This window comes from Lipophrys pholis, assembly GCF_963383615.2.
Source record: "Lipophrys pholis genome assembly, chromosome: 23".
Lineage (NCBI taxonomy): Eukaryota > Metazoa > Chordata > Actinopteri > Blenniiformes > Blenniidae > Lipophrys > Lipophrys pholis.
The window spans coordinates 3792257-3811240 of record NC_137645.1 but is presented as its reverse complement, the minus strand read 5'-3'; the positions used below and the strand labels follow the sequence as shown (position 1 = coordinate 3811240).

General features: G+C 46.4%; 1 protein-coding gene across 1 annotated transcript in view; it reads left to right on the top strand.

The window, feature by feature from the left end:
* The first annotated feature begins 2187 nt into the window (after nucleotides 1-2187).
* LOC308127893 (kalirin-like) overlaps nucleotides 2188-18984 on the top strand; it is a 34625-nt gene continuing 17828 nt past the window's right edge. Inside the window, exons 1-36 of the mRNA XM_080493293.1 lie at nucleotides 2188-2685; nucleotides 6633-6707; nucleotides 6794-6908; nucleotides 6984-7176; nucleotides 7264-7487; nucleotides 7561-7882; nucleotides 7957-8079; nucleotides 8629-8820; nucleotides 8962-9093; nucleotides 9182-9316; nucleotides 9404-9496; nucleotides 10367-10489; nucleotides 10617-10733; nucleotides 10813-10887; nucleotides 10993-11115; nucleotides 11234-11286; nucleotides 12055-12202; nucleotides 12291-12487; nucleotides 12560-12657; nucleotides 14115-14278; nucleotides 14539-14658; nucleotides 14767-14846; nucleotides 14933-15071; nucleotides 16010-16144; nucleotides 16251-16413; nucleotides 16539-16654; nucleotides 16803-16925; nucleotides 17044-17226; nucleotides 17308-17432; nucleotides 17505-17571; nucleotides 17651-17760; nucleotides 17842-17911; nucleotides 17985-18074; nucleotides 18151-18243; nucleotides 18371-18482; nucleotides 18560-18750. Of these exons, the coding sequence (XP_080349419.1) occupies nucleotides 2628-2685; nucleotides 6633-6707; nucleotides 6794-6908; nucleotides 6984-7176; nucleotides 7264-7487; nucleotides 7561-7882; nucleotides 7957-8079; nucleotides 8629-8820; nucleotides 8962-9093; nucleotides 9182-9316; nucleotides 9404-9496; nucleotides 10367-10489; nucleotides 10617-10733; nucleotides 10813-10887; nucleotides 10993-11115; nucleotides 11234-11286; nucleotides 12055-12202; nucleotides 12291-12487; nucleotides 12560-12657; nucleotides 14115-14278; nucleotides 14539-14658; nucleotides 14767-14846; nucleotides 14933-15071; nucleotides 16010-16144; nucleotides 16251-16413; nucleotides 16539-16654; nucleotides 16803-16925; nucleotides 17044-17226; nucleotides 17308-17432; nucleotides 17505-17571; nucleotides 17651-17760; nucleotides 17842-17911; nucleotides 17985-18074; nucleotides 18151-18243; nucleotides 18371-18482; nucleotides 18560-18750 (4677 nt within the window). The 5' untranslated portion in view covers nucleotides 2188-2627. The remainder of the gene's footprint in view (nucleotides 2686-6632; nucleotides 6708-6793; nucleotides 6909-6983; nucleotides 7177-7263; nucleotides 7488-7560; nucleotides 7883-7956; nucleotides 8080-8628; nucleotides 8821-8961; nucleotides 9094-9181; nucleotides 9317-9403; nucleotides 9497-10366; nucleotides 10490-10616; nucleotides 10734-10812; nucleotides 10888-10992; nucleotides 11116-11233; nucleotides 11287-12054; nucleotides 12203-12290; nucleotides 12488-12559; nucleotides 12658-14114; nucleotides 14279-14538; nucleotides 14659-14766; nucleotides 14847-14932; nucleotides 15072-16009; nucleotides 16145-16250; nucleotides 16414-16538; nucleotides 16655-16802; nucleotides 16926-17043; nucleotides 17227-17307; nucleotides 17433-17504; nucleotides 17572-17650; nucleotides 17761-17841; nucleotides 17912-17984; nucleotides 18075-18150; nucleotides 18244-18370; nucleotides 18483-18559; nucleotides 18751-18984) is intronic.

Sequence of the window (18984 nt, the reverse complement as noted above, 5' to 3'; positions counted from 1 at the left end):
AGTTGGGTAAAGAAGAAGTTATTGTAGTTACTTATAATGTTGTTTTTTTCCTTTTTTTTAATTATATCCAGTTTCACTTCGAATGTGTGGTGAATGTTAATTTAGTGAATCTCAAACTCCCCTGATGTTTTGGTTCAGCCCGTCCTGTCCTGATTGGACCAATTAGTGGGTTTGATTTATTCACCTGCAGATGCAGAGGTTCCTCTCACACGTCCTCTTCCTCTTCTCGTGACGGTTGACACATGAAACACTCTTCATCACGGTGAAGAGTAGAAGGACGCCATCCTTCAGATTCACTACAGTCTTCTCTGCAGAGTGAACTGGTGACAAGCTGCACCGCTGTTGTAATTCACACATTTGCCCACAAGAGGGCGTGAAAACAGAAGGAGCTGTCCATCGAAAAATGGACGTTTGCCCTCTGGTGGTCAAAAGTAGTAACTACTACCACCGTGTAAACCTATAAAGAAAGAAATTACAATCAATCTTCCAAGATGAAACTTAGTCTGCTTCACTTAGATGATTCATCAGAGATTTGAAATATACTTTTCATCGAGTATCACTGCTTTTTGCAGATGATGTCGTCGTCCTGACATTGTCACACGAAAGCCCTCAGCATTCTGTGGTTTTGTGATGAAGGGAGCTCTGTTGGTACTATTTAATCCAGTGGGTAAGGGTTCAAATCCCCAGTAGACTGGTTGATGTATTGATCATGTGAGTTTTTCTCTCACTGTTTCTACCACTAGGTGAAGCTGGCTGGCTGGCAAACATATCAGTGGGTGTGAGGTCCAGTCCAACATCTCCTGGGTGGAGATTGAGAATGAAGGGGTGCTTGATGACTGGTGCCATTTATAAATTGTTAAATTTAAATAAAAAGATGTGGTCGATAAAGTTGCTACTGAGTACATTAATCTTGGTAACATTGATAAATGTGGACATAATAAATTAAATGACTGATTAGTGAGAACATGATCTGAATCCAAACAAAACCAAGTTTAAAAAGTCAATTCAAATCAATTATAAATCCAGTTCAGATAGACTCTAGTCTTCAAATCAACTGGAAACCAGTCAAATATATATGTACACAGGTCCAAACACAGAGAACAAACAGCTCAAAAGCTGCCAACAGACCATTTGTATATCAGAAAAGTTAGATTTTCCTGAGCCTGAAACCATTTTTGTGTCACTATACTTTCTGTTCAGTTTTATCTAACTGATCTGAGTTGACCACAGCATGACCTCTGACCTCTGGTAGACAGGCAGCATGTTGGATCCTGAAACAGACACAGGAGAAACATAAAAGAATTCAAAACTCCTAAAAAAAAAAAAAGAACACAGACACAAACGTACTGAAAACAAAACAAACACCAAGCAACAACAAAGACACAAAATAAACACACAGGCACAAAAAAATACCAGATTACCACAAAACAACCTTAATAAAAGACAAAATGACAAAACTTATTACCAGAATATCACAGAAACGTATCACCAAGTAATTACATAAAGATAAAATGACACAGAGACACAAAATCCCCACAAAAACATAAAAAAAACACACACATCCACCCCTTAAAGAAAGTTCTCCAAAAGTCTGACATAAGCTGAGGTTAACGTTTGGAATCAATCATTTCTCTCAGTGTTAAAATTAGTATTTTGGTTGCATGTTGATGATAATTTCATGACATTAAACACTTACAGGCAGCATGAGTGACCTGGAAAATCCCCCACTGCACCTAAACGCAGTGACATCTACAGCCCAGAGAGAGAAATGCAAACAGAAATTAACATTTATGGACCATGAGCACATAATTTTTTATTTAAATAAGTTTTTTGTTGGCATCACCGCAGCTGTTTTCGTACAATAAAATATGGAGTATGCATTAGGTCCATGACATTGTATTTTATTTATATACAATTCAGAACGGACTAACTACATAAATATTGGAAATATATCAGAAATATTTGGGTTGTTTTTTTCTTAAATGTGTAAAGTTCTTCTTATCATAGAAAAAAAAGTGATGTTGATGTTGGGTGTTTCAAACTGCTACTAATGTCATTAGTAGTAACGGTACTGTCACCAGTAACGTGTAGTAACGGGGAGAGGTGGGGGCCGTGTGTGTGTGTGTGTGTCGGTGCAGCAGCTGCTGCAGCCCTCGTGCGCCTGCGTGCTTTCTCTCTCTCTTACACACACACACACACACACACACACACACACACACACACACACGGTCCGCTGCTGCGTGGACCGGCAGCGGCAGAGGCACGGAGCTCCCGCACGGTAACGGCAGTAACGGTAACGGAGGCGGTAACGGTGACGTGATGTGATGCGATGCCGCGCGGGATCACGGTAACGTGAAGAGGAGCAGCAGCAGCAGCGGAGGAGGAAGAGGAGGAGGAGGAGGAGGAGGAGGACGGGCGAAGCCGAGCAGGATGCAGCAGTGACCGGGTGATAAGTACCGGGAGCACGGGAACACATCCGCGCGTGCGACGATGCACCGAGCCGCGGGGATGGACGGGTAGGCAGGGAGGAGGCGCGAGGAGGAGCGGGGCAACGCACGGTACATAACGGAGGAGAGCGCGCGGGGAGGCGGCGGTGGAGGAGGAGGAGGGGGCGGAGGAGGAGGAGGATGAATCCGGCGGATGGAGGAGGAGAAGCGGGCCCGGACGGCCTGCTGGCGGCGGCAGGTAGGGTGTGTGTGTGCGCTGGCGCGCGCGTGTGATTGTGTGCGTGTATGTGTATGCGCAGGGCTGCTGTCGCCATGATGCCTCCATCCGCCCATTCACACCACGTGCACGCGCCCGTGTGCTCACACTCATCCAAACTGGGAATGTGTGTCAGCATCCTCGTGCTATCCAGAGGCACGGCGTGTGTGTGTGTGTGTGCGCGCGTGTGCGCACGCGCACGTGTGTATTGGGGGGTGGAGGGTCCGACCAAAGAGGATTGTGGGAAGGGATGCTCGCGTTTTGATCGTATGTGTGATGTAATGTGGTGTGTATTAATGACAGTCTTCATCCAGGGGTGGAGGTACCGTGCCCCCCCCCCCCCCCACACACACACACCCCCCACCCCAGGGGCCCCGAACCTCCAGGGCCACATTCAGCTAGTCTCATAATAATTCAATGATCAGATTTGATCCAAACACTGCTGAAAATACATAAAAACTTTGATCAGAGAGGCGATGCTGCACCACTGTCATATATTTGTCTCAAAAAACACCTATAATCCAGGAAAAACAAGACATTTTCGGCTTAGTTTGTCGGTTAGATGTGTACAAGTTTTTAATAGAGGTCTAAATTCTGCCTTTTGATGAGTGAAATCCAATCAATACTGGGATTTGTGAGATCTGTGCTCAAATGTCCCACATATTTTCTTTAAAAACATAATTGTTGAATAAGTTAAATCACAAATTTGTCCAAAATGAAAGGTTTCTTGGTGGATTTCACTTCGTGTGGTAAATATCAGAAAGTCTTAATTTGGACCCTGAATGTGGTTCTTTTGTCACTTGTAACTTATTTAAAAAACTGATCTGAAAGGCTTTCATATTGTTGCTCTCTTTTGTTTCTAAAAGCACCTCGGATGTTTAATCCCCAGATTATTCATGAAAATATCATAATAACAATAATCACAAACAAACCCACATCAAAATGACTATGATTGAAACTTTAAACTTTCATTGTACTTTGGTTCATTAATCTATTTTTATACATTTTCATAAAGTTTTCTCATCTATTTAGTTACCTTCTGGTACATTTAGTTACATTTTCACACTATTACTTTCTGACACAGTTACATTTGGATACTTTGTATTACTATTCCAGCACTGTTACATTTTGTGGATTTATGTTACTTTGTCTGCTTTATGTCACATTCTGCCTCTTTTTTGTTACATTCAGGTGCTTCATTCGATCACGTTTTCACTAGTTTTTTTGATACTTGGTTCCATTCGGATCATGTTTCTGACTCTGCCTTCATCTTTCTTACAGTCAGTAGCTTTAATCCGACACTTGATCTCATTCTCAGAGAGGTTTTGCTCGTAAACAAGCCAGAAACTAGAGTAAAATCGTGTCACCAGGCCTAATTTCCTCCAGATTAGTTGAGTGTCCCTCCTGATGAAGGGTCAGCAGGCTGGTCTTATCGCTGTGAATCCGTCAGACTCGTGGTCACATCCCGGCGCTGCGAGAGCAGAGGTTGCAGCTCGCTGTGGGCGTCTGTGGTCTGTAAACACGGTCCCAGAACTCGGTCAGGACTCCGATTGATTCTCCATGGGCCGTCCGTCCGTCACAGTGACAGTGCAGAGAGCCGGAGCCGGGATTTCCACGCCAACGCTCTGAGTCAGTGTGAAGCCGGAAATAGAAGCAGATGAAAAGGCTTCAAAGAAACGTGCTGTCACTCCGTCCGCACTCGTCGGCCTGATTACATGTGAAAAACTCAACACATCATTTGGCCACAACCTTGAAACTCTGAAGCTTCAGAGAGGCTGCAACACCAGCCAACATGACAGAACGGAAGCAAAGAGTGCTGAAGAAAATATAAGTAGAGTACAAAGTCATGGGATGTAACAAGAATCTACACAAAGTAAAAGCAAATAAACAAAACAAAAACATGGCAGTCGAACAGCAGGAGGAAAGAAACTGAAGGCAACTTAAAGCAAAACAGAGAAAAATCACAAACAACCAGAGTGCAGCAATGAAACAAATACACTCACAAACAACACAACAAACAAACAAACAAACAAACAAACAAACAAACAGCAGAACGTAGCAGATAATGAAGTATGTCTGGTAACTCTGATCCAGAGGTGTGGATCTTATATTTGGTTGACTGAGTCCTCTGGGGTCCGGTTCTTTGTGTCGTTTGGTTCGTAGAACCAAATGATAGAAAGAAGTCCGGCCCTGATGCGTGTCATTGAAGTGAGACGGTGTGATTTAGGGGAGGCGTGGCGTTGGGGAACGCTCCCAGACTTCCTCTTGGATGCTTCTTCCTGCTCATGGAGCTGCTAATGTGAGACGCTTAATGCCCTCAGTGTGTGTCTGCGTGTTGGATTAGTCTCCTCCCGCTGTGCAGGATGATCTGACGCACACAGGAGGCTCGTCTGCAGCACACACACACACACACACACAGAGTTTCTGGTGTCTTTGTGGGGACCCTCATTAACGTGACGCCCCTAAAAACCTTCAGAGAGAATTGGAGTGTAAAACCCTCTGAAGGACCTCTGAAGCTCTGACGTGGTTTTTGACTCTCAGTTTCATGCAGCTCCAATCACAGACAGCAGTTGGCGGCGGTGAGCAAGAAAATATAAAACTCAGAGATGTAAACTGGCAACAAATGAAAAAAACAACAACTGTAAACTGGATGGACGGAGCTCCCTGATAGAAATATGACACTACACGATTTCAGTGAGACTGAAAACAATTGGCCCTGTTCGCCTTCATCACTCCTTGTCAGCCTCGTCCCGTTTTAATTTTAGTTTCCGAAAGTCGATAACTTTAGTCTTTATCTTCGTCCAAAAGTATGTTCACTTTAATCTACTTTTAGTCAACAAAAACTGTTTCAATTACATTTTAGACTATGGAAATGTGATAATTTAGTATTTTTCTGGCGTCATTACATTGAACATGTTAAAAAATGTTTCAGTTCATTTAATTTCACATATTTCTCTCATCATTTTGGTTTAAAAAAAAAAAAACGAAGATGATGAATGATGGGTGTTTTTGCAGAAATCCTCAGTTTTATTGGCAGTTCTAATTTAAAGAAATACTGATGCACTTCCATATTTATTTTGAACCAACAGAACTTCAGACTAACCTCTTTGGCTCGGTGGTCCTGGAGTCACTTCCTTCATCAGGTCTCTGCTCCTCCCTGGAGGGTCTGTTGGTGGTCGGCGGTCCATGTTGAATCTGGAACAAAATTGAACTTTTTAACAATAGACAAAGAATATACTATGTAGTATCATACGAACTATATACATTCCATATGGTGTGATTACTGCACTTTTTTTTAGATCACCGTATGAATAATATAGCACATTGGGATGTAAACACAGACAATGAGAGGGTGAGCAGACAGCAGGATAGAAACAATCCTCTCACAAACCATTCACTCCTGTTTGAACTGTCATATATGAAAAAAAATCACTGTGTCATGACAAGAGGAAGTCAACCAATTAGAAAAGTGTTTCCCACACAGTAATGTGTCACGGTCCTGATGATTTAACTGATTACTGACATTAAATGGCTTCAACATTTCGTCTTACAGAGATTTCTTGGTGTTAAGGTTGTAGATTTCTCTTCAGGTTTGTTGTATTTTTCCAGCCTTTCTGAATTATTCTCCGCTGCGTTAAATCCAAAATAAACTCAATTATCATCTTCCTCCATGACTTTTTCTCAGGTATTCTCTGTCACTGATGAAGACATCGCAAGTCAACTTAAATTGAGATCGTGTTTTGAGTGTTGACGAATAAATGTTTTAGTTTTGATCAATGACTTTAACACTAAACTAAAGAAGACGTCAGACTGGACACTTCATATTTGATGCACAGCCCCACGATCTTTTCAACTATCCAAAAGTACGAGACTTCCTGGTTGGGGGTTGTGTTGTTGAAGTGAAACTTTCTGCCTCGCCTGTGTTTCAGGTCCTGGTAAAGCCGAGAGCGTGCGGGCGGTCGACGTCCTGACGGTGCTCAGAGAGAAAGTTGCCTTTGTATCAGGTAAGAAACACCAGAGCCTGGGCAGGGCTTCAGCCCACCCTGTCCCAGTGTGACGCCTCAGTTTGAGCAACTCTTTGTGTCTCCAGGTGGACGAGATAAACGAGGCGGGCCAATCCTGACCTTCCCTGCCAGGACCAATCATGATCGAATAAAACAGGAGGACCTCAGCCGGCTGGTCACGTACCTGTCCACCATCCCCAGGTAGTTTCCTTCTCGCTGTGAAAACAAAAACGACCAGCAGAGGTTGCTAACGTCCCTTTTCCGTCCGTCTGTTAGCGAGGACGTGCGCGCCCGCGGGTTCACGGTGGTCGTGGACATGCGCGGCAGTAAGTGGGACAGCGTGAAGCCGGTGCTGCGGACACTGCAGGAGTCGTTCTCCTCCAACATCCACACGGCGCTGCTCATCAAACCCGACACGTTCTGGCAGAAACACAAGACCAACCTGGGCAGCGCTAAACTCAGCTTCGAGGTATTTCTACCAGATCTGGAGGAACTGATCAAGAGTATCAAAAAATCACAGGGACTGTTGTGACAGTAATCCCAGTTTCCTCTGCAGACCAGCCTGGTGTCGGTGGAGGGCCTGTCTCGGCTCGTCGACCCGTCCCAGCTGACCTCCGACCTCGGCGGCTCGCTGGAGTACGACCACGTGGAGTGGACCGAGCTGCGTTTGGGGCTGGAGGAGTTCTCGGGCGCGGCCTCGCAGCTGCTGGCCCAGCTGGACCAGCTGGAGGCCGGGCTGAACCGCATCCCCGAGCCCCAGGACGTCGACGAGGCTCGCAAGTGAGTGTTTTCAGTTGCCCTAGTCGCTCGCAGAACATCCTCTGTTCATCACCACCATGTTTTACCGCCACAGACTCCTGGACGAGCACGGTCGTCTGCGTAACACCATCGCCACCGCGCCGGTCGACGCCCTAGACCGAGAGGGGCGGAGTTTGCTCCAGCGCATGCGCCTGGGCCCCTCCCATGGCGAGCCCTCCAACGAAGGCAGCGGGGGCGGCAGCCACGGCAGCTGGCTGTCAGGTGGTGCAGATTTCCAGAGTGTGGCGCCCAAAGTCTCGTCGCTGCTTGACCGGATGCAGGCTGCTCGCACACACCTGCTGCAGAGCTGGAGCGACCGCAAGCTGCACCTGGACCAGGCGCTGCAGCTCCACCTGTTCGAGCAGGACGCCACCAAGGTGAGAGTCACCGCCTCCTCAGTCACCTGTCCCAGGTGTGGAGTCAGCCTAACCTGTGTGTGTGTGTGTTCCAGATGTCTGAGTGGATCGCCCACAGTAAGGAGCTGTTCATGCAGAGTCTGGCCGAGGTCGGACAGAACCACCAGCATGCCATCGACCTCCAGACGCAACACCAGCACTTCACCGCCAACTGCATGGTGAGCAGGAGTGAACCGAACACACTCAAATACGTTCATTATATTCTGCTGTGTTGGCGAACAAGGTTAACTCATTCAGTTCCACTGGTCAAAGCAGTTTGATGCTGTTATTCGGAGTAACAGTAGTTGTAAAGCAGTTGGCCACGAATGCAATTTTTTGACAAACATTTGATGACTAACGATTACCATTACACCATTTAACAAAACACATATTTTGTTGCTGTTTTGATCGGTCAGATTTTACTCAAGTTTAACTAAGAAATAACATTTTTATGACATTGTATTAGTCAGAGTAAAACACTGGCCTTTTTTACTGCCTAGCAGTGTTTATGCTAGTGATGTTAAATTTTTTTGTGCCATATTAAAAACAAATGTCAGTTCTGTTCCTGTTGATTTTATTGGTTGTTTTTAAAGACCTTTATTATCAAAGTTGACATCTTTTATGCTATTTTCAGGACTGAAAATGCCATTTCTTAAATACATTATGTCACATATGCGGCCATAATTCTGCTGATCATTGAATCTACGTGTTTGGTTCTGTGTGTGCAGAATGGCAGCGTGAACGTGGACAGCGTTGTTACCGTGGCTGCGCGGCTCGCCGAGGCTGGTCACTACGGGGCGGAGCGCATCGCGTTGGTGTCGAGCAGGTTACAGGAAGACTGGAAGTCACTGACGTCCACACTGGAGGAGCGCAGCAACACACTCGCAATGGCAACCGGTTTCCACCAGGGGGCAGAACAGGTGACCGACACACCAGCCACAGGTGTGATGCTTGATGTCCAGATAGCTGAACTGTGTGTGTGTGTGTGTGTGTGTGTGTGTGTGTGTGTGTGTGTGTGTGTGTGTGTGTGTGTGTGTGTGTGTGTGTGTGTGTGTGTGCAGTTTCTACTCCGTGTGGAGGGCTGGGTTCAGGCCTGCTCCGAAGGGTCGTTGCCGTCGGCGACAGCGGAGCTGGAGGCTGCTACCAAAAAACACCAAGAACTTAACGAAGAAATCTCTGCCAACTACACACAGGTAACACACTCGTTGACAACCAACAGGTAACACACTTTAACACACCTGAAGTTACCACACTGGTAAAACACCTGTCCGCCATCTGTAGGTGAGTGAGAGCGGTAAAGCCTTATTGGAGGTTCTTCAGCGTTGCCCGGCAACAGAATCTGAAGACTCGGCGAACAAACCCGACTTCACTGCCGCCACACACGGTATCATGGGCGTCCTGCACCAGGTGATGCAGGTACGACGGCTCAGCATATGTCCCAGAATCAGGTAGAAAGCTTCAGAATAACTGGTGGACTTTTCTGGATTTTCTTCTCTTGATCAGGGTCACCATGAGGTGGAGGTGGCATGGCAACACCGTAAGCTCCGCCTCCATCAGCGCTTGCAGCTGTGCGTGTTTCAGCAGGACGTCAGACAGGTACGACCCACATTCTAGATTTAGTTTGAATCCAGATATTTAGATCCAGTTCCATGTAGAGATTCAGGCTTAGAGCCACATTCAGCTTCAAATTCAGATTATGATTCTCCTTACGAGCCAGGTTTAGTTTCACATCACGAATAGGATTTTGACCAGATCCAGATTTACCTCAGTAGATTCAGCGAGACCCAATGTGAGATTAAGAGCCAGAGATAGATCAAGATTTATTTCAAGACGAAAGTTGCCCGAGATCAGTCGCTCTGTGTTCACACTCAGGTCCTGTTCCAGATTTCAATCTGGAATAAAATTAGAATTGGACCAAGTACAACATTGATTCTAAATCTACACAAAGGCATAGCTCCATATTAAGGGTCGGATACAGATCGAAAATTTAATCTATAACATAATTTGCAACATGAGATTAACAAAATATTAATCCAACCCTGTTTCTGGTCCAGTTCACTTTAAACTCTGGCTCAGATCCAGATCCAGATCAACATTAAGCTTCCTATCCAGAAAATACACTGAAATTCAAATCCAGGTTATAATCCAGATTCAGCTCTAACTATTGACATCAGTCTGCTGTGAAACCTGTTCCAGGCCCCTGCCAGAGAGAAATTCAGAACCTGATCCAAGATTTTGATGCAGATCCAGGCCAAGAACCAGATTCAAATCTTGGTTCAGTACTGGAACCAAACTCTGACCGTGATCCAGATTTAATTTCAGTTGCAGTAAGAGATTTATATCCAACATTCAAAATTGGATAGAGAAGATAAAACTGATTCAGATTTAGTTTGGGATGCGAATCCAGTTTAGAGTCACATTAGATTTGTTTCCAGATTCAAATGTAGACTTCTGTCGGTCTCACAGGTTCTGGACTGGGTGGAGCAGCACGGGGAGGTTTTCCTGAACAAACACAGCGGTGTGGGGAAGTCTTTGCATCGAGCGCGAGCGCTGCAGAAGCGACACGACGACTTCCAGCAGGTCGCTCAGGTAAAGCTACCAAAAATCTGGAAACTCGCACCGGGCACATCCACCAGGCGTGTTTGGGGGGCGAAATATCGTATCACCAACTTCTGGTGGATGAACTAGTTGATGTGACTGTGTGTTTTTGGTCCAGAACACCTACACCAACGCAGAGAAGCTTCTGGAAGCAGCGGACCAGCTGGCTCAGTCTGGAGAGTGTGAGGAGGAGGAGATCTACCAGGCTGCCCGAGACCTGGAGCTTCGCATGCAGGTAACCACTGACGAGCGGAGAGAGACGACAGCTCGTTGTTTACCTGCCGTGGTGTTTACGTTGTTTACGTGTGCTGCAGGCCTTCATTCAGCGGGTTGAACAGAGAAAGCTGCTGTTGGATCTTGCTGTGTCTTTCTACACTCACACAAAGGAGGTAAACACACACTCACACACACACACTGCATAATTTAAAGGTTATTTACCTCTAACAACACTCACTGATCCTCCTCCTCCTCCTCCTCCTCTTCCTCCCCCTCAGCTTTCAGCGTGGATGGAGGGCCTCCAGAAGCAGCTCTCCTCAGACGTCCCTGTCTGTCCCGACACAGTGGAGGCTCTGCAAACTCTAATCAGCCAACAGCAGCAGCAACAAGCCAACACACAGGTGCCCGAAGGCCGTTCACCTCCACCCTCCAGTCTAACCCCGTCATAACAACCTAACACTCCCCCGGCCCCTGACCTCTAACACTCGCACTAACCCGTCCTCTAACCCTGACCCACAGGAGGCTGCGATGAGTGTCATCCGGGAAGGAGAAGACCTCATCCTGCAACTCAGGTATATGCCCTGATGGAGCGCTTGTTTTAACCCACATCACTGGACCACTGGACCGTTAACAGCCTCAGTGGGTGCGCTTGTTTTGTGCAATGCCACTGCACCACTGGACTGTGAACAATAGCAGAGGTTGTGCTTCTTCTGTCCCAAACCATTTGACTGTGAACAACCTTATGTAGACAACATGTAGACACATTTATTACCTACAGAACATGTGGAAATTTGAGGTATGGGTGTGTTTTCTTTTCAATAGTCATGTTGAGTGTGTCCCTTTTTTTGCTTTGAGTATGAATAAGAATGTGTCAGATAAAGTGTTTTTACGGTTTTATAAAAAGTGTGAATGCACCTATTTAATAGATATATTTTAAAAATACATATTGTGATTGTTTTCTAGATTTTGAAAAAGGTGCATTTAGGTTCAGAAATGTGTTGTTTTCTATGAAATGTAGAATGTCTCAGTGTATTTGGTTGGCTGGGATCAGTTGCTTTATCTTTATGACACATGGTGTTTACTTTGTGTTGTTTTACGCAAACCTGTTTGTTGTGTCGGCATTTGTTTTACTACACGGGTCAGCTCAGACACTGGTATGCTGCTAATCGTCATAATCGATGTGGGGGTGCTTGTTTGTGCTTGTTTATGACAGTCTAGAAATATTTACAGAGCTAATAGGTGGCGTTTTTGAAAATGTTTGTATTACCTGTTTGTTTTTGCATCCATTCACATTTTTAAGGGGGTTGTTAAAGCCTGTTTTTTGGGTGCGTTTGTTTCAGGCCCCAGGGCAGCTCGGTGGCCCATGTGGAGTCTGTGCTGCAGCAGCTGGAGGAGTCTCATGTTCAGCTGGAAGAACTTTTCCACCAGAGGAAGATCCGTCTGGACGTTTACCTGCAGCTCCGCATCCTGCACCAGTGCACGCTGGAGGTTGGTTTACGTCCCACTTTTCTCCTACTTGACTCCGCCCGGATCCAGGTTGGTTCACAGCGGGACTATGTATGTCTGTGTTTCCTAGGTGACTGGAGAAATGGACGCCTGGAAACAAGACCTCCAGAAACAGTCTCAGGACTTTTCTAACGAGAAGCTGGCATCACCTCGGCTAAATGACGGCAGCCAGGACAAGCTGGCCCCGGACAAGCTGGCGCTGGGTCAATCACGCTTGGTGGAAGCTAGCCCCGAAGCGCTAACGCTGGCACAGCAACGCATTCACAGGTAAACAAGTAGTAGCACAAACACAAACGAGGGCAGAAATTATGTTCGACTGACGTGCTGACTGACGTGCAGGCACATGGAGCGGAGGCTGGCCATGAACAACATGATCTATGAGGTCATCCAGCAAGGTCACGACCTTCAGCAGTACATCACAGAGGTTCAGGCATCAGGTAAGAGTCGAGCCACTGCCAATTTGAACAGTTACAGTGATGATGATGGTGATGATCTCTTCATGAGTGAGAGTTACACTGGTTTTATAGGAAGGTCCTCTTGAAACGGAAACCTGCCTTGAAAGGTCCGTCAGGGAGCTGAAATGGTCCTCGGGAGTGTTCTTACCCTCAAAGGCAGTGGTCAGAACATGTTGAAAGAGATAATTGGGAGTATTTTCAGATGTGACAGTGATGCCAAACAGCACACAGTCAGAAAACCACAGATCTTGCAGGTCTGATCTTCATACTCCTTGAAGGGCTTCTGGAGAGTGAACTCAACAAGAAGGAGCTTACTCTCCAGAACTTTGTGAAAAGGTGTCTTGAACGGTATTTCAGGGTTTAAAGGTAACTCCGAGCTGCATGAATTTATTCAAGTGGTCTTTCAAGAATTCCATTTATTCTCAAGGTGGTTCTAGATACCTTGATAAGTCTGACTGGGTTTCCTGGAGTCACTGAAAGAGAGTTCCCTTTGTTGTCTGGATTTTGCATTAGATTGAGCTTCTTCCTATAAGGAGTCTGATGATTTTTGACGGATCGCTTGAAGTATTCCAGATGTCCTTGAGTGACTTTTTGGAAGCTGCACTTGAGATTTGGCTGGTCGGTGAAAAAGGCTCTCCCACAATACACAGTTGATAAAGGCAGCTGAGTACAGTCTGTGAGGGGTTTTGTGAGGTCCTTGAAATGCTTCCAGATTATGAGATGCTGGGGGCTTGAAGCCGGATATAAGGCGGAGTTTGGCTTTCCTTAAGGGGGCTCTAATGGGGTCAAAACAGCCTCAAACTGGTGAGAAACGGGTCGAACGGGGGGGAAATCAGCACAGTTTGAGAATTTAGAGCAGCTGCAGTCTGAGGCTCACTGAGCAGATCTGAGTCTGTGCTGTGAACACAGAGTAGAAACCAGCAGAGTGCAATAGAACTGAGCAGAATGGACATCAGTCAGCATATTTTGCGCTACAGCGTCGCCTCGTCTGACCGCTTTAGGAGCACAGCCATCATATTCAGGGGGAAGAGGGGCAGGGAGGATGAGGATGGGGGAGGGGGAGGGGGGGGAAAGGGGGATGGGGTTGCTATGGAAACTGCTCTCTGAAGCACACAGCTGGTACCCATGGAAACCGGCATATTGAATTTGCCATGGAGACACACACACACACACACACACACACACACACACACACACACACACACACACACACACACACACACACACACACACACACACACACACACACACACACACACACACACACACACACACACACACACACACACACACACACACAGAGTCTCTGCCCATGTGGGTATGCATGCATGATTGTGTGTAATTATGTGTGTGCGTGTGTGTGTGTGTGTGTGTGTGTGTGTGTGTGTGTGTGTGTGTGTGTGTGTGTGTGTGTGTGTGTGTGTGTGTGTGTGTGTCAGGTATCGAGCTGTCTGAAGCAGAGGGCGGTCTCTCCTCCGAGGTGGAGGAGTTACAGCGCCTCCTACAGGACAAACAGAAGGAGCTGCAGCAAATCGCCGATCACACACACACACACCTGGAGCAAAACCTGCAGCTGAGACACCTGCAGAGTCAGGTCAAACAGGTAACACACACACACATGCACACACACTTCTACAAAACCAGGTCAAAGAGGCAAGACAGACACATACCTGCTGTGTCAGATCAAACAGGACACACACACCTGTAGTCTTACACAGGTAAAACACACAGCTCTAAACAGGTTAGACATGCACATACAAGTACGGTGACAAGCTGACATATAAGTGAACACACACACACACACACACACACACACACACACACACACACACACACAACTGTCTTTCTGTGTGTGTGTCTCAGGTGCTGGGATGGATCTCAGAGGGTGAGGTGATGCTGTCATCCTGCATGTTGAACTCCAGCTGTTTGTCTGAAGCTGAGCAGCTGCAAAGGGAACATGAGCGCCTCCAACAGGCCATTGAGGTAACTGCTCATTACAATTCTTTCTCACTCTGATAAACGTCTCAAAACATACCAAAGAGGTTTGGATGGAGACTTCCATCACATTGTCGCCTCTCCGTTGGCTTGCAGGGACTCCTCCATGCAGACTCCCTGCAGAGGACCCACCAGGTGGCGCTGGCTCTGCAGCAGAGAGCAGAGCTTCTGGTCAGGTGAGTACTTAACTTGTTAGTGACTCCTTGCGAAAACAATGAAGTTGGATTGTTCATCACTGAAGGTCTCTCCCGTTCATCTCCAGGTCAGGTCATTATGATCCGGATGCAGTGAGGTCTTGTGCCCAAACGGTGGCGCTCCACTGGCAAACACTGATGCTGAGGATTGAAGACAGACTCAAACTGGTCAATGCATCCGCTGCCTTCTATAGGACATCGCAGCAGGTAACTGTGAAATTGATAGGTGTCAACGGACACGTCAAGACGCTTAAAAGAGAAACTGCAGGAGTCTTTTCGGGGTTTCCATGTTTCTCATATATTTTTAGGCTTCAGAGGTTCATTGATGAATTTCAAGAAGCAATAGGGGATTGTCATGATATTTTTAAAAGAACTCAAGACCGTCAGCACTGTTGCGATAGACTCTTAAGAGTTGTCTTAACAGAACAGTTTGAATCCTGCAGAAGATTTTTTGAGAGGTATAGTGATTCCTGAAATGATTTTGGAGTTTTGAAAGTAGGTCTATAAAGTCATTAATGGATTAACGTGGTGAAGAAGGGCTCTTTAAACGTCCATTGAGGAGTTCAGGTGGGGAGAAATGTGAGAACCGTGATTCACTGGTCTGGCAAGACATACAGTATCTTATATTCCAAGTTGTGTTCTAATAGACTTTTGACGGGAAAATAACAATCATGGGAGAAATCGTGGGAAAGAAGACAATTCCAACTGTTCTTGAAGAGGTCTGTTGATAGGAGTCCACTTGTCTTTCAAAAAATGCCGTATAAGACAAAATACAGGAGGAGTCTTAACGGACAAGACATTAACCACAAGTACTGAACAAACGGAATTGAAAATGAGGAGGCATTTTGGAAATCTTTTAAGGGGCTATGTCGGTACTCAAAATCCTTGGTCAGTATTAGAAATGCCAGGGCATTACTCCAAAGTTCTTCAGGGAGATGGTTTCAGAGAAAAGACATTGAAGGATTCTCCAGGAGTCTCTTGCAGAGTTGTATTCATGCTTCAGGTGTTTTTAAGTTTGCATAAGGAGGTCCTTAGGTTCCTGAACAGATTCATACGGTCCGAGAGTGTTATAAAGGTCCCTTTTGAAAGGTCTGCTGACATCAGCACTAACTTCAACAAACCATACGAGGTCTATCTGTTTCCAGGTGTGTGGTGTATTAGAGAGTTTGGAGCAGGAATACCGCAGGGAGGAGGACTGGTGCGGAGGAGGAGACCGACAGCCGGAGCAGCTGCTGCCACTCATCAACAAACACATGGAGCAGAAGGAGGCGTTCCTGAAGGTGGGAAAAAATAAGAAGAGGTCGTTCAGAGTCTCTGATTTCCATTCAACAGTGTGAACTTGTAGACAACCGAACGTTCCTGATGGTCTTGTTTCCGTTGTAACAGGCGTGCACCCTCGCCAGGCGAAACGCTGAGGTTTTCCTCAAGTACATACACAGAAACAGTGTCACCATGGCGAACATCTCTGGTCACAGTGTCACTGTCTCCGGGGTAACCGGTGTCACCGAGGTCACTGGACACTCCAGGGTACCAGAGCAACAGGTCAAAGGTAAACAATCCAACAGAAGAACAGTGGAACCAAGATGAAGCCCTGAGGAACGCCATAGTTATAACATAGTGATTAAGTTATGATGATGATGATAGAAACGTGACATGTTGTGTCATTGTACGCAGGTATCCTCAGTGAGCTGCTGCAGAGGGAAAACAGAGTTCTTCACTTCTGGACTTTGAAGAAACGTCGACTGGATCAGTGCCAGCAGTATCTGATGTTCCAAACTCACGCCCAGCAGGTACTTTAACTGCACAGGTTTTACTGAAATCCAATGACGTTCATTATTCAAACGCTCAACGCAGATATTTGTTCCATATTTGTCAAATTTGGTCGATGTGGCTTTATATCAGGACGGTACTAGTGTCTAATCTGTTGTGTGATTGCAGGCTCTTGATTGGCTGCAGCAGTCAGGTGACCACTACCTGGCCACACACACTTCGCCGGGGGCAGCGGCTACAGAGACGCAAGAATTATTGAATCAGCATCGGGAGTTTTGCGTTTCTGCCAAGGTGGGTTTGTTTCTACACTCAAATCTATAGCTAAGAGATCAGTGGAAAACTACAAAGACTACCTGTGGGTTGTGGAATCTAGAAAACGGAGATGACGTGTGTTCTTTCTGTCCGTCAGCACACGCAGGAGAAAGTCCACCTCCTAATCCAGCTGGCTGAGAGCATGCTAGCTAAAGGCCACGCCCACCGCACTGAACTGCGCCGCTGCGTCTCCACCGTGGACAAACGTTACCGCGACTTCACCGTCAGGATGGGACAGTACCGCCACCTGCTGGAGACGGCGCTGGGAGGCTGCTCGCAGGTAAAAAACCACGAGCCAATCTTCTGTCTAGTTTCCAATCACGTGTACCAAGTTGTTAATGAGGTACGGCGTCCCCCACAGGACAACAAAGACCTGGAGCTGGAGCTCATCCCCAACAGTCTGTCTGACTCAGACCCCGAGGTCAACCTTTCTGACCCGAGCCACCAGGTCAGCGACGAGAAGAGACGCTCCGCACGCAAGAAAGAGTGAGTACCAGCAGGATTCTACTACAGTACACAGTACTGCTGTACGCCCATAACGCCCGCTCGTGTCCTCAGGTACATCATGGCCGAGCTGCTGCAGACTGAGAGAGTCTACGTCAGAGACCTGCAGGAGTGCATTGAGGTACTATCAAAGCTTTTCTCTCTCTGGGACCTCATTGCAGAGTACTTCTGTGTACTCATACTGTTTCTACTGTGTGTAGACGTACCTGTGGGAGATGACGAGCGGCTCAGAGGAGGTCCCGCCGGGGCTCACCAACAAGGACGACGTGGTGTTCGGGAACATCCAGGACATCTATGAATTCCACAACAGGTACTGCAAAAGACACTACCACTACTTCTCTGTACTTTGTAATCAAAGTGTACTGTCAAGCTGCGGTAATCTGTTTTGCAGTATTTTCCTGAAGGAGCTGGAGAACTACGAACAGCTTCCTGAGGACGTGGGCCACTGCTTCGTTACCTGGGTAACCACAGCGTCTTGAATGTAGGGTTAAAGAAATCCTGTCGGATATCATGAACGTGTTTTTCCTCCGTCAGGCCGATAAGTTCCACATGTACGTGACGTACTGCCGGAACAAACCAGACTCCAGCCTACTCATCCAGCAGCATGGCGTTGGATTCTTCGAGGTCAAACTCTTTTTAATTCTTCAGAAAACTCTTAGACCGCATAAGAAAAACACTAATGCTTATGTTGCGTTTGCAGGAAGTCCAAAGGAGGCATGGACTGGCCAACTCCATCTCCTCCGCCCTCATCAAACCAGTTCAAAGGATAACCAAATACCAGCTGCTGCTCAAGGTAACACATCACTTCCTGTCAGGGCATCAACTTACAGGAAGTCCCAGTTGGTTAACAGAGTTTATAAAAAAAATTCAAAATAAATAAAAAAATGGTGAAATGTACCAGGAAGTGTCTGTTTGTTCAGGAGCTGCTGGCCTGCTGTGAGGAGGGTAAAGGAGAGATAAAGGAAGGGCTGGATGTGATGCTGAGCGTCCCCAAGAGAGCAAACGACGCCATGCATGTCAGCATGCTGGAAGGTAAAGTCACACGACCACGCACGCCTGAGCGCACACACAAGAACTCTGAACTCTGACATGTGCTGCTGCCTGTGCAGGTCTGGAAGAGGGACTGGAGGTCCAGGGCGAGCTCCTCCTGCAGGACTCCTTCCTCGTTTGGGAGCCCAAGTCTCTCATCAGGAAGGGGCGGGACCGACATCTCTTCTTGTTCGAGCTGTCGCTCATCTTCAGCAAAGAGATCAAAGACTCATCGGGACGAACGAAGTATCTCTACAAGAGCAGATTGAGGGTAAACTATGAAATACATACTACTAAAATAGGACACATACTGTATAGCATGTTTGAAATCTTGTGGTATCTGTATATATTGAACAAATGTTTAGATCTTGACATTTATCTTTTGCTGTTGTAATTTTAACAAAATCACTGAGTTTACTATATAATGGTGAATAATTAAATTTTATGGCTTGTAGTAGTTTTCTGTAAAATTTTTCTTTTATTCCAGTTTAGTTTAGTTTTTGTT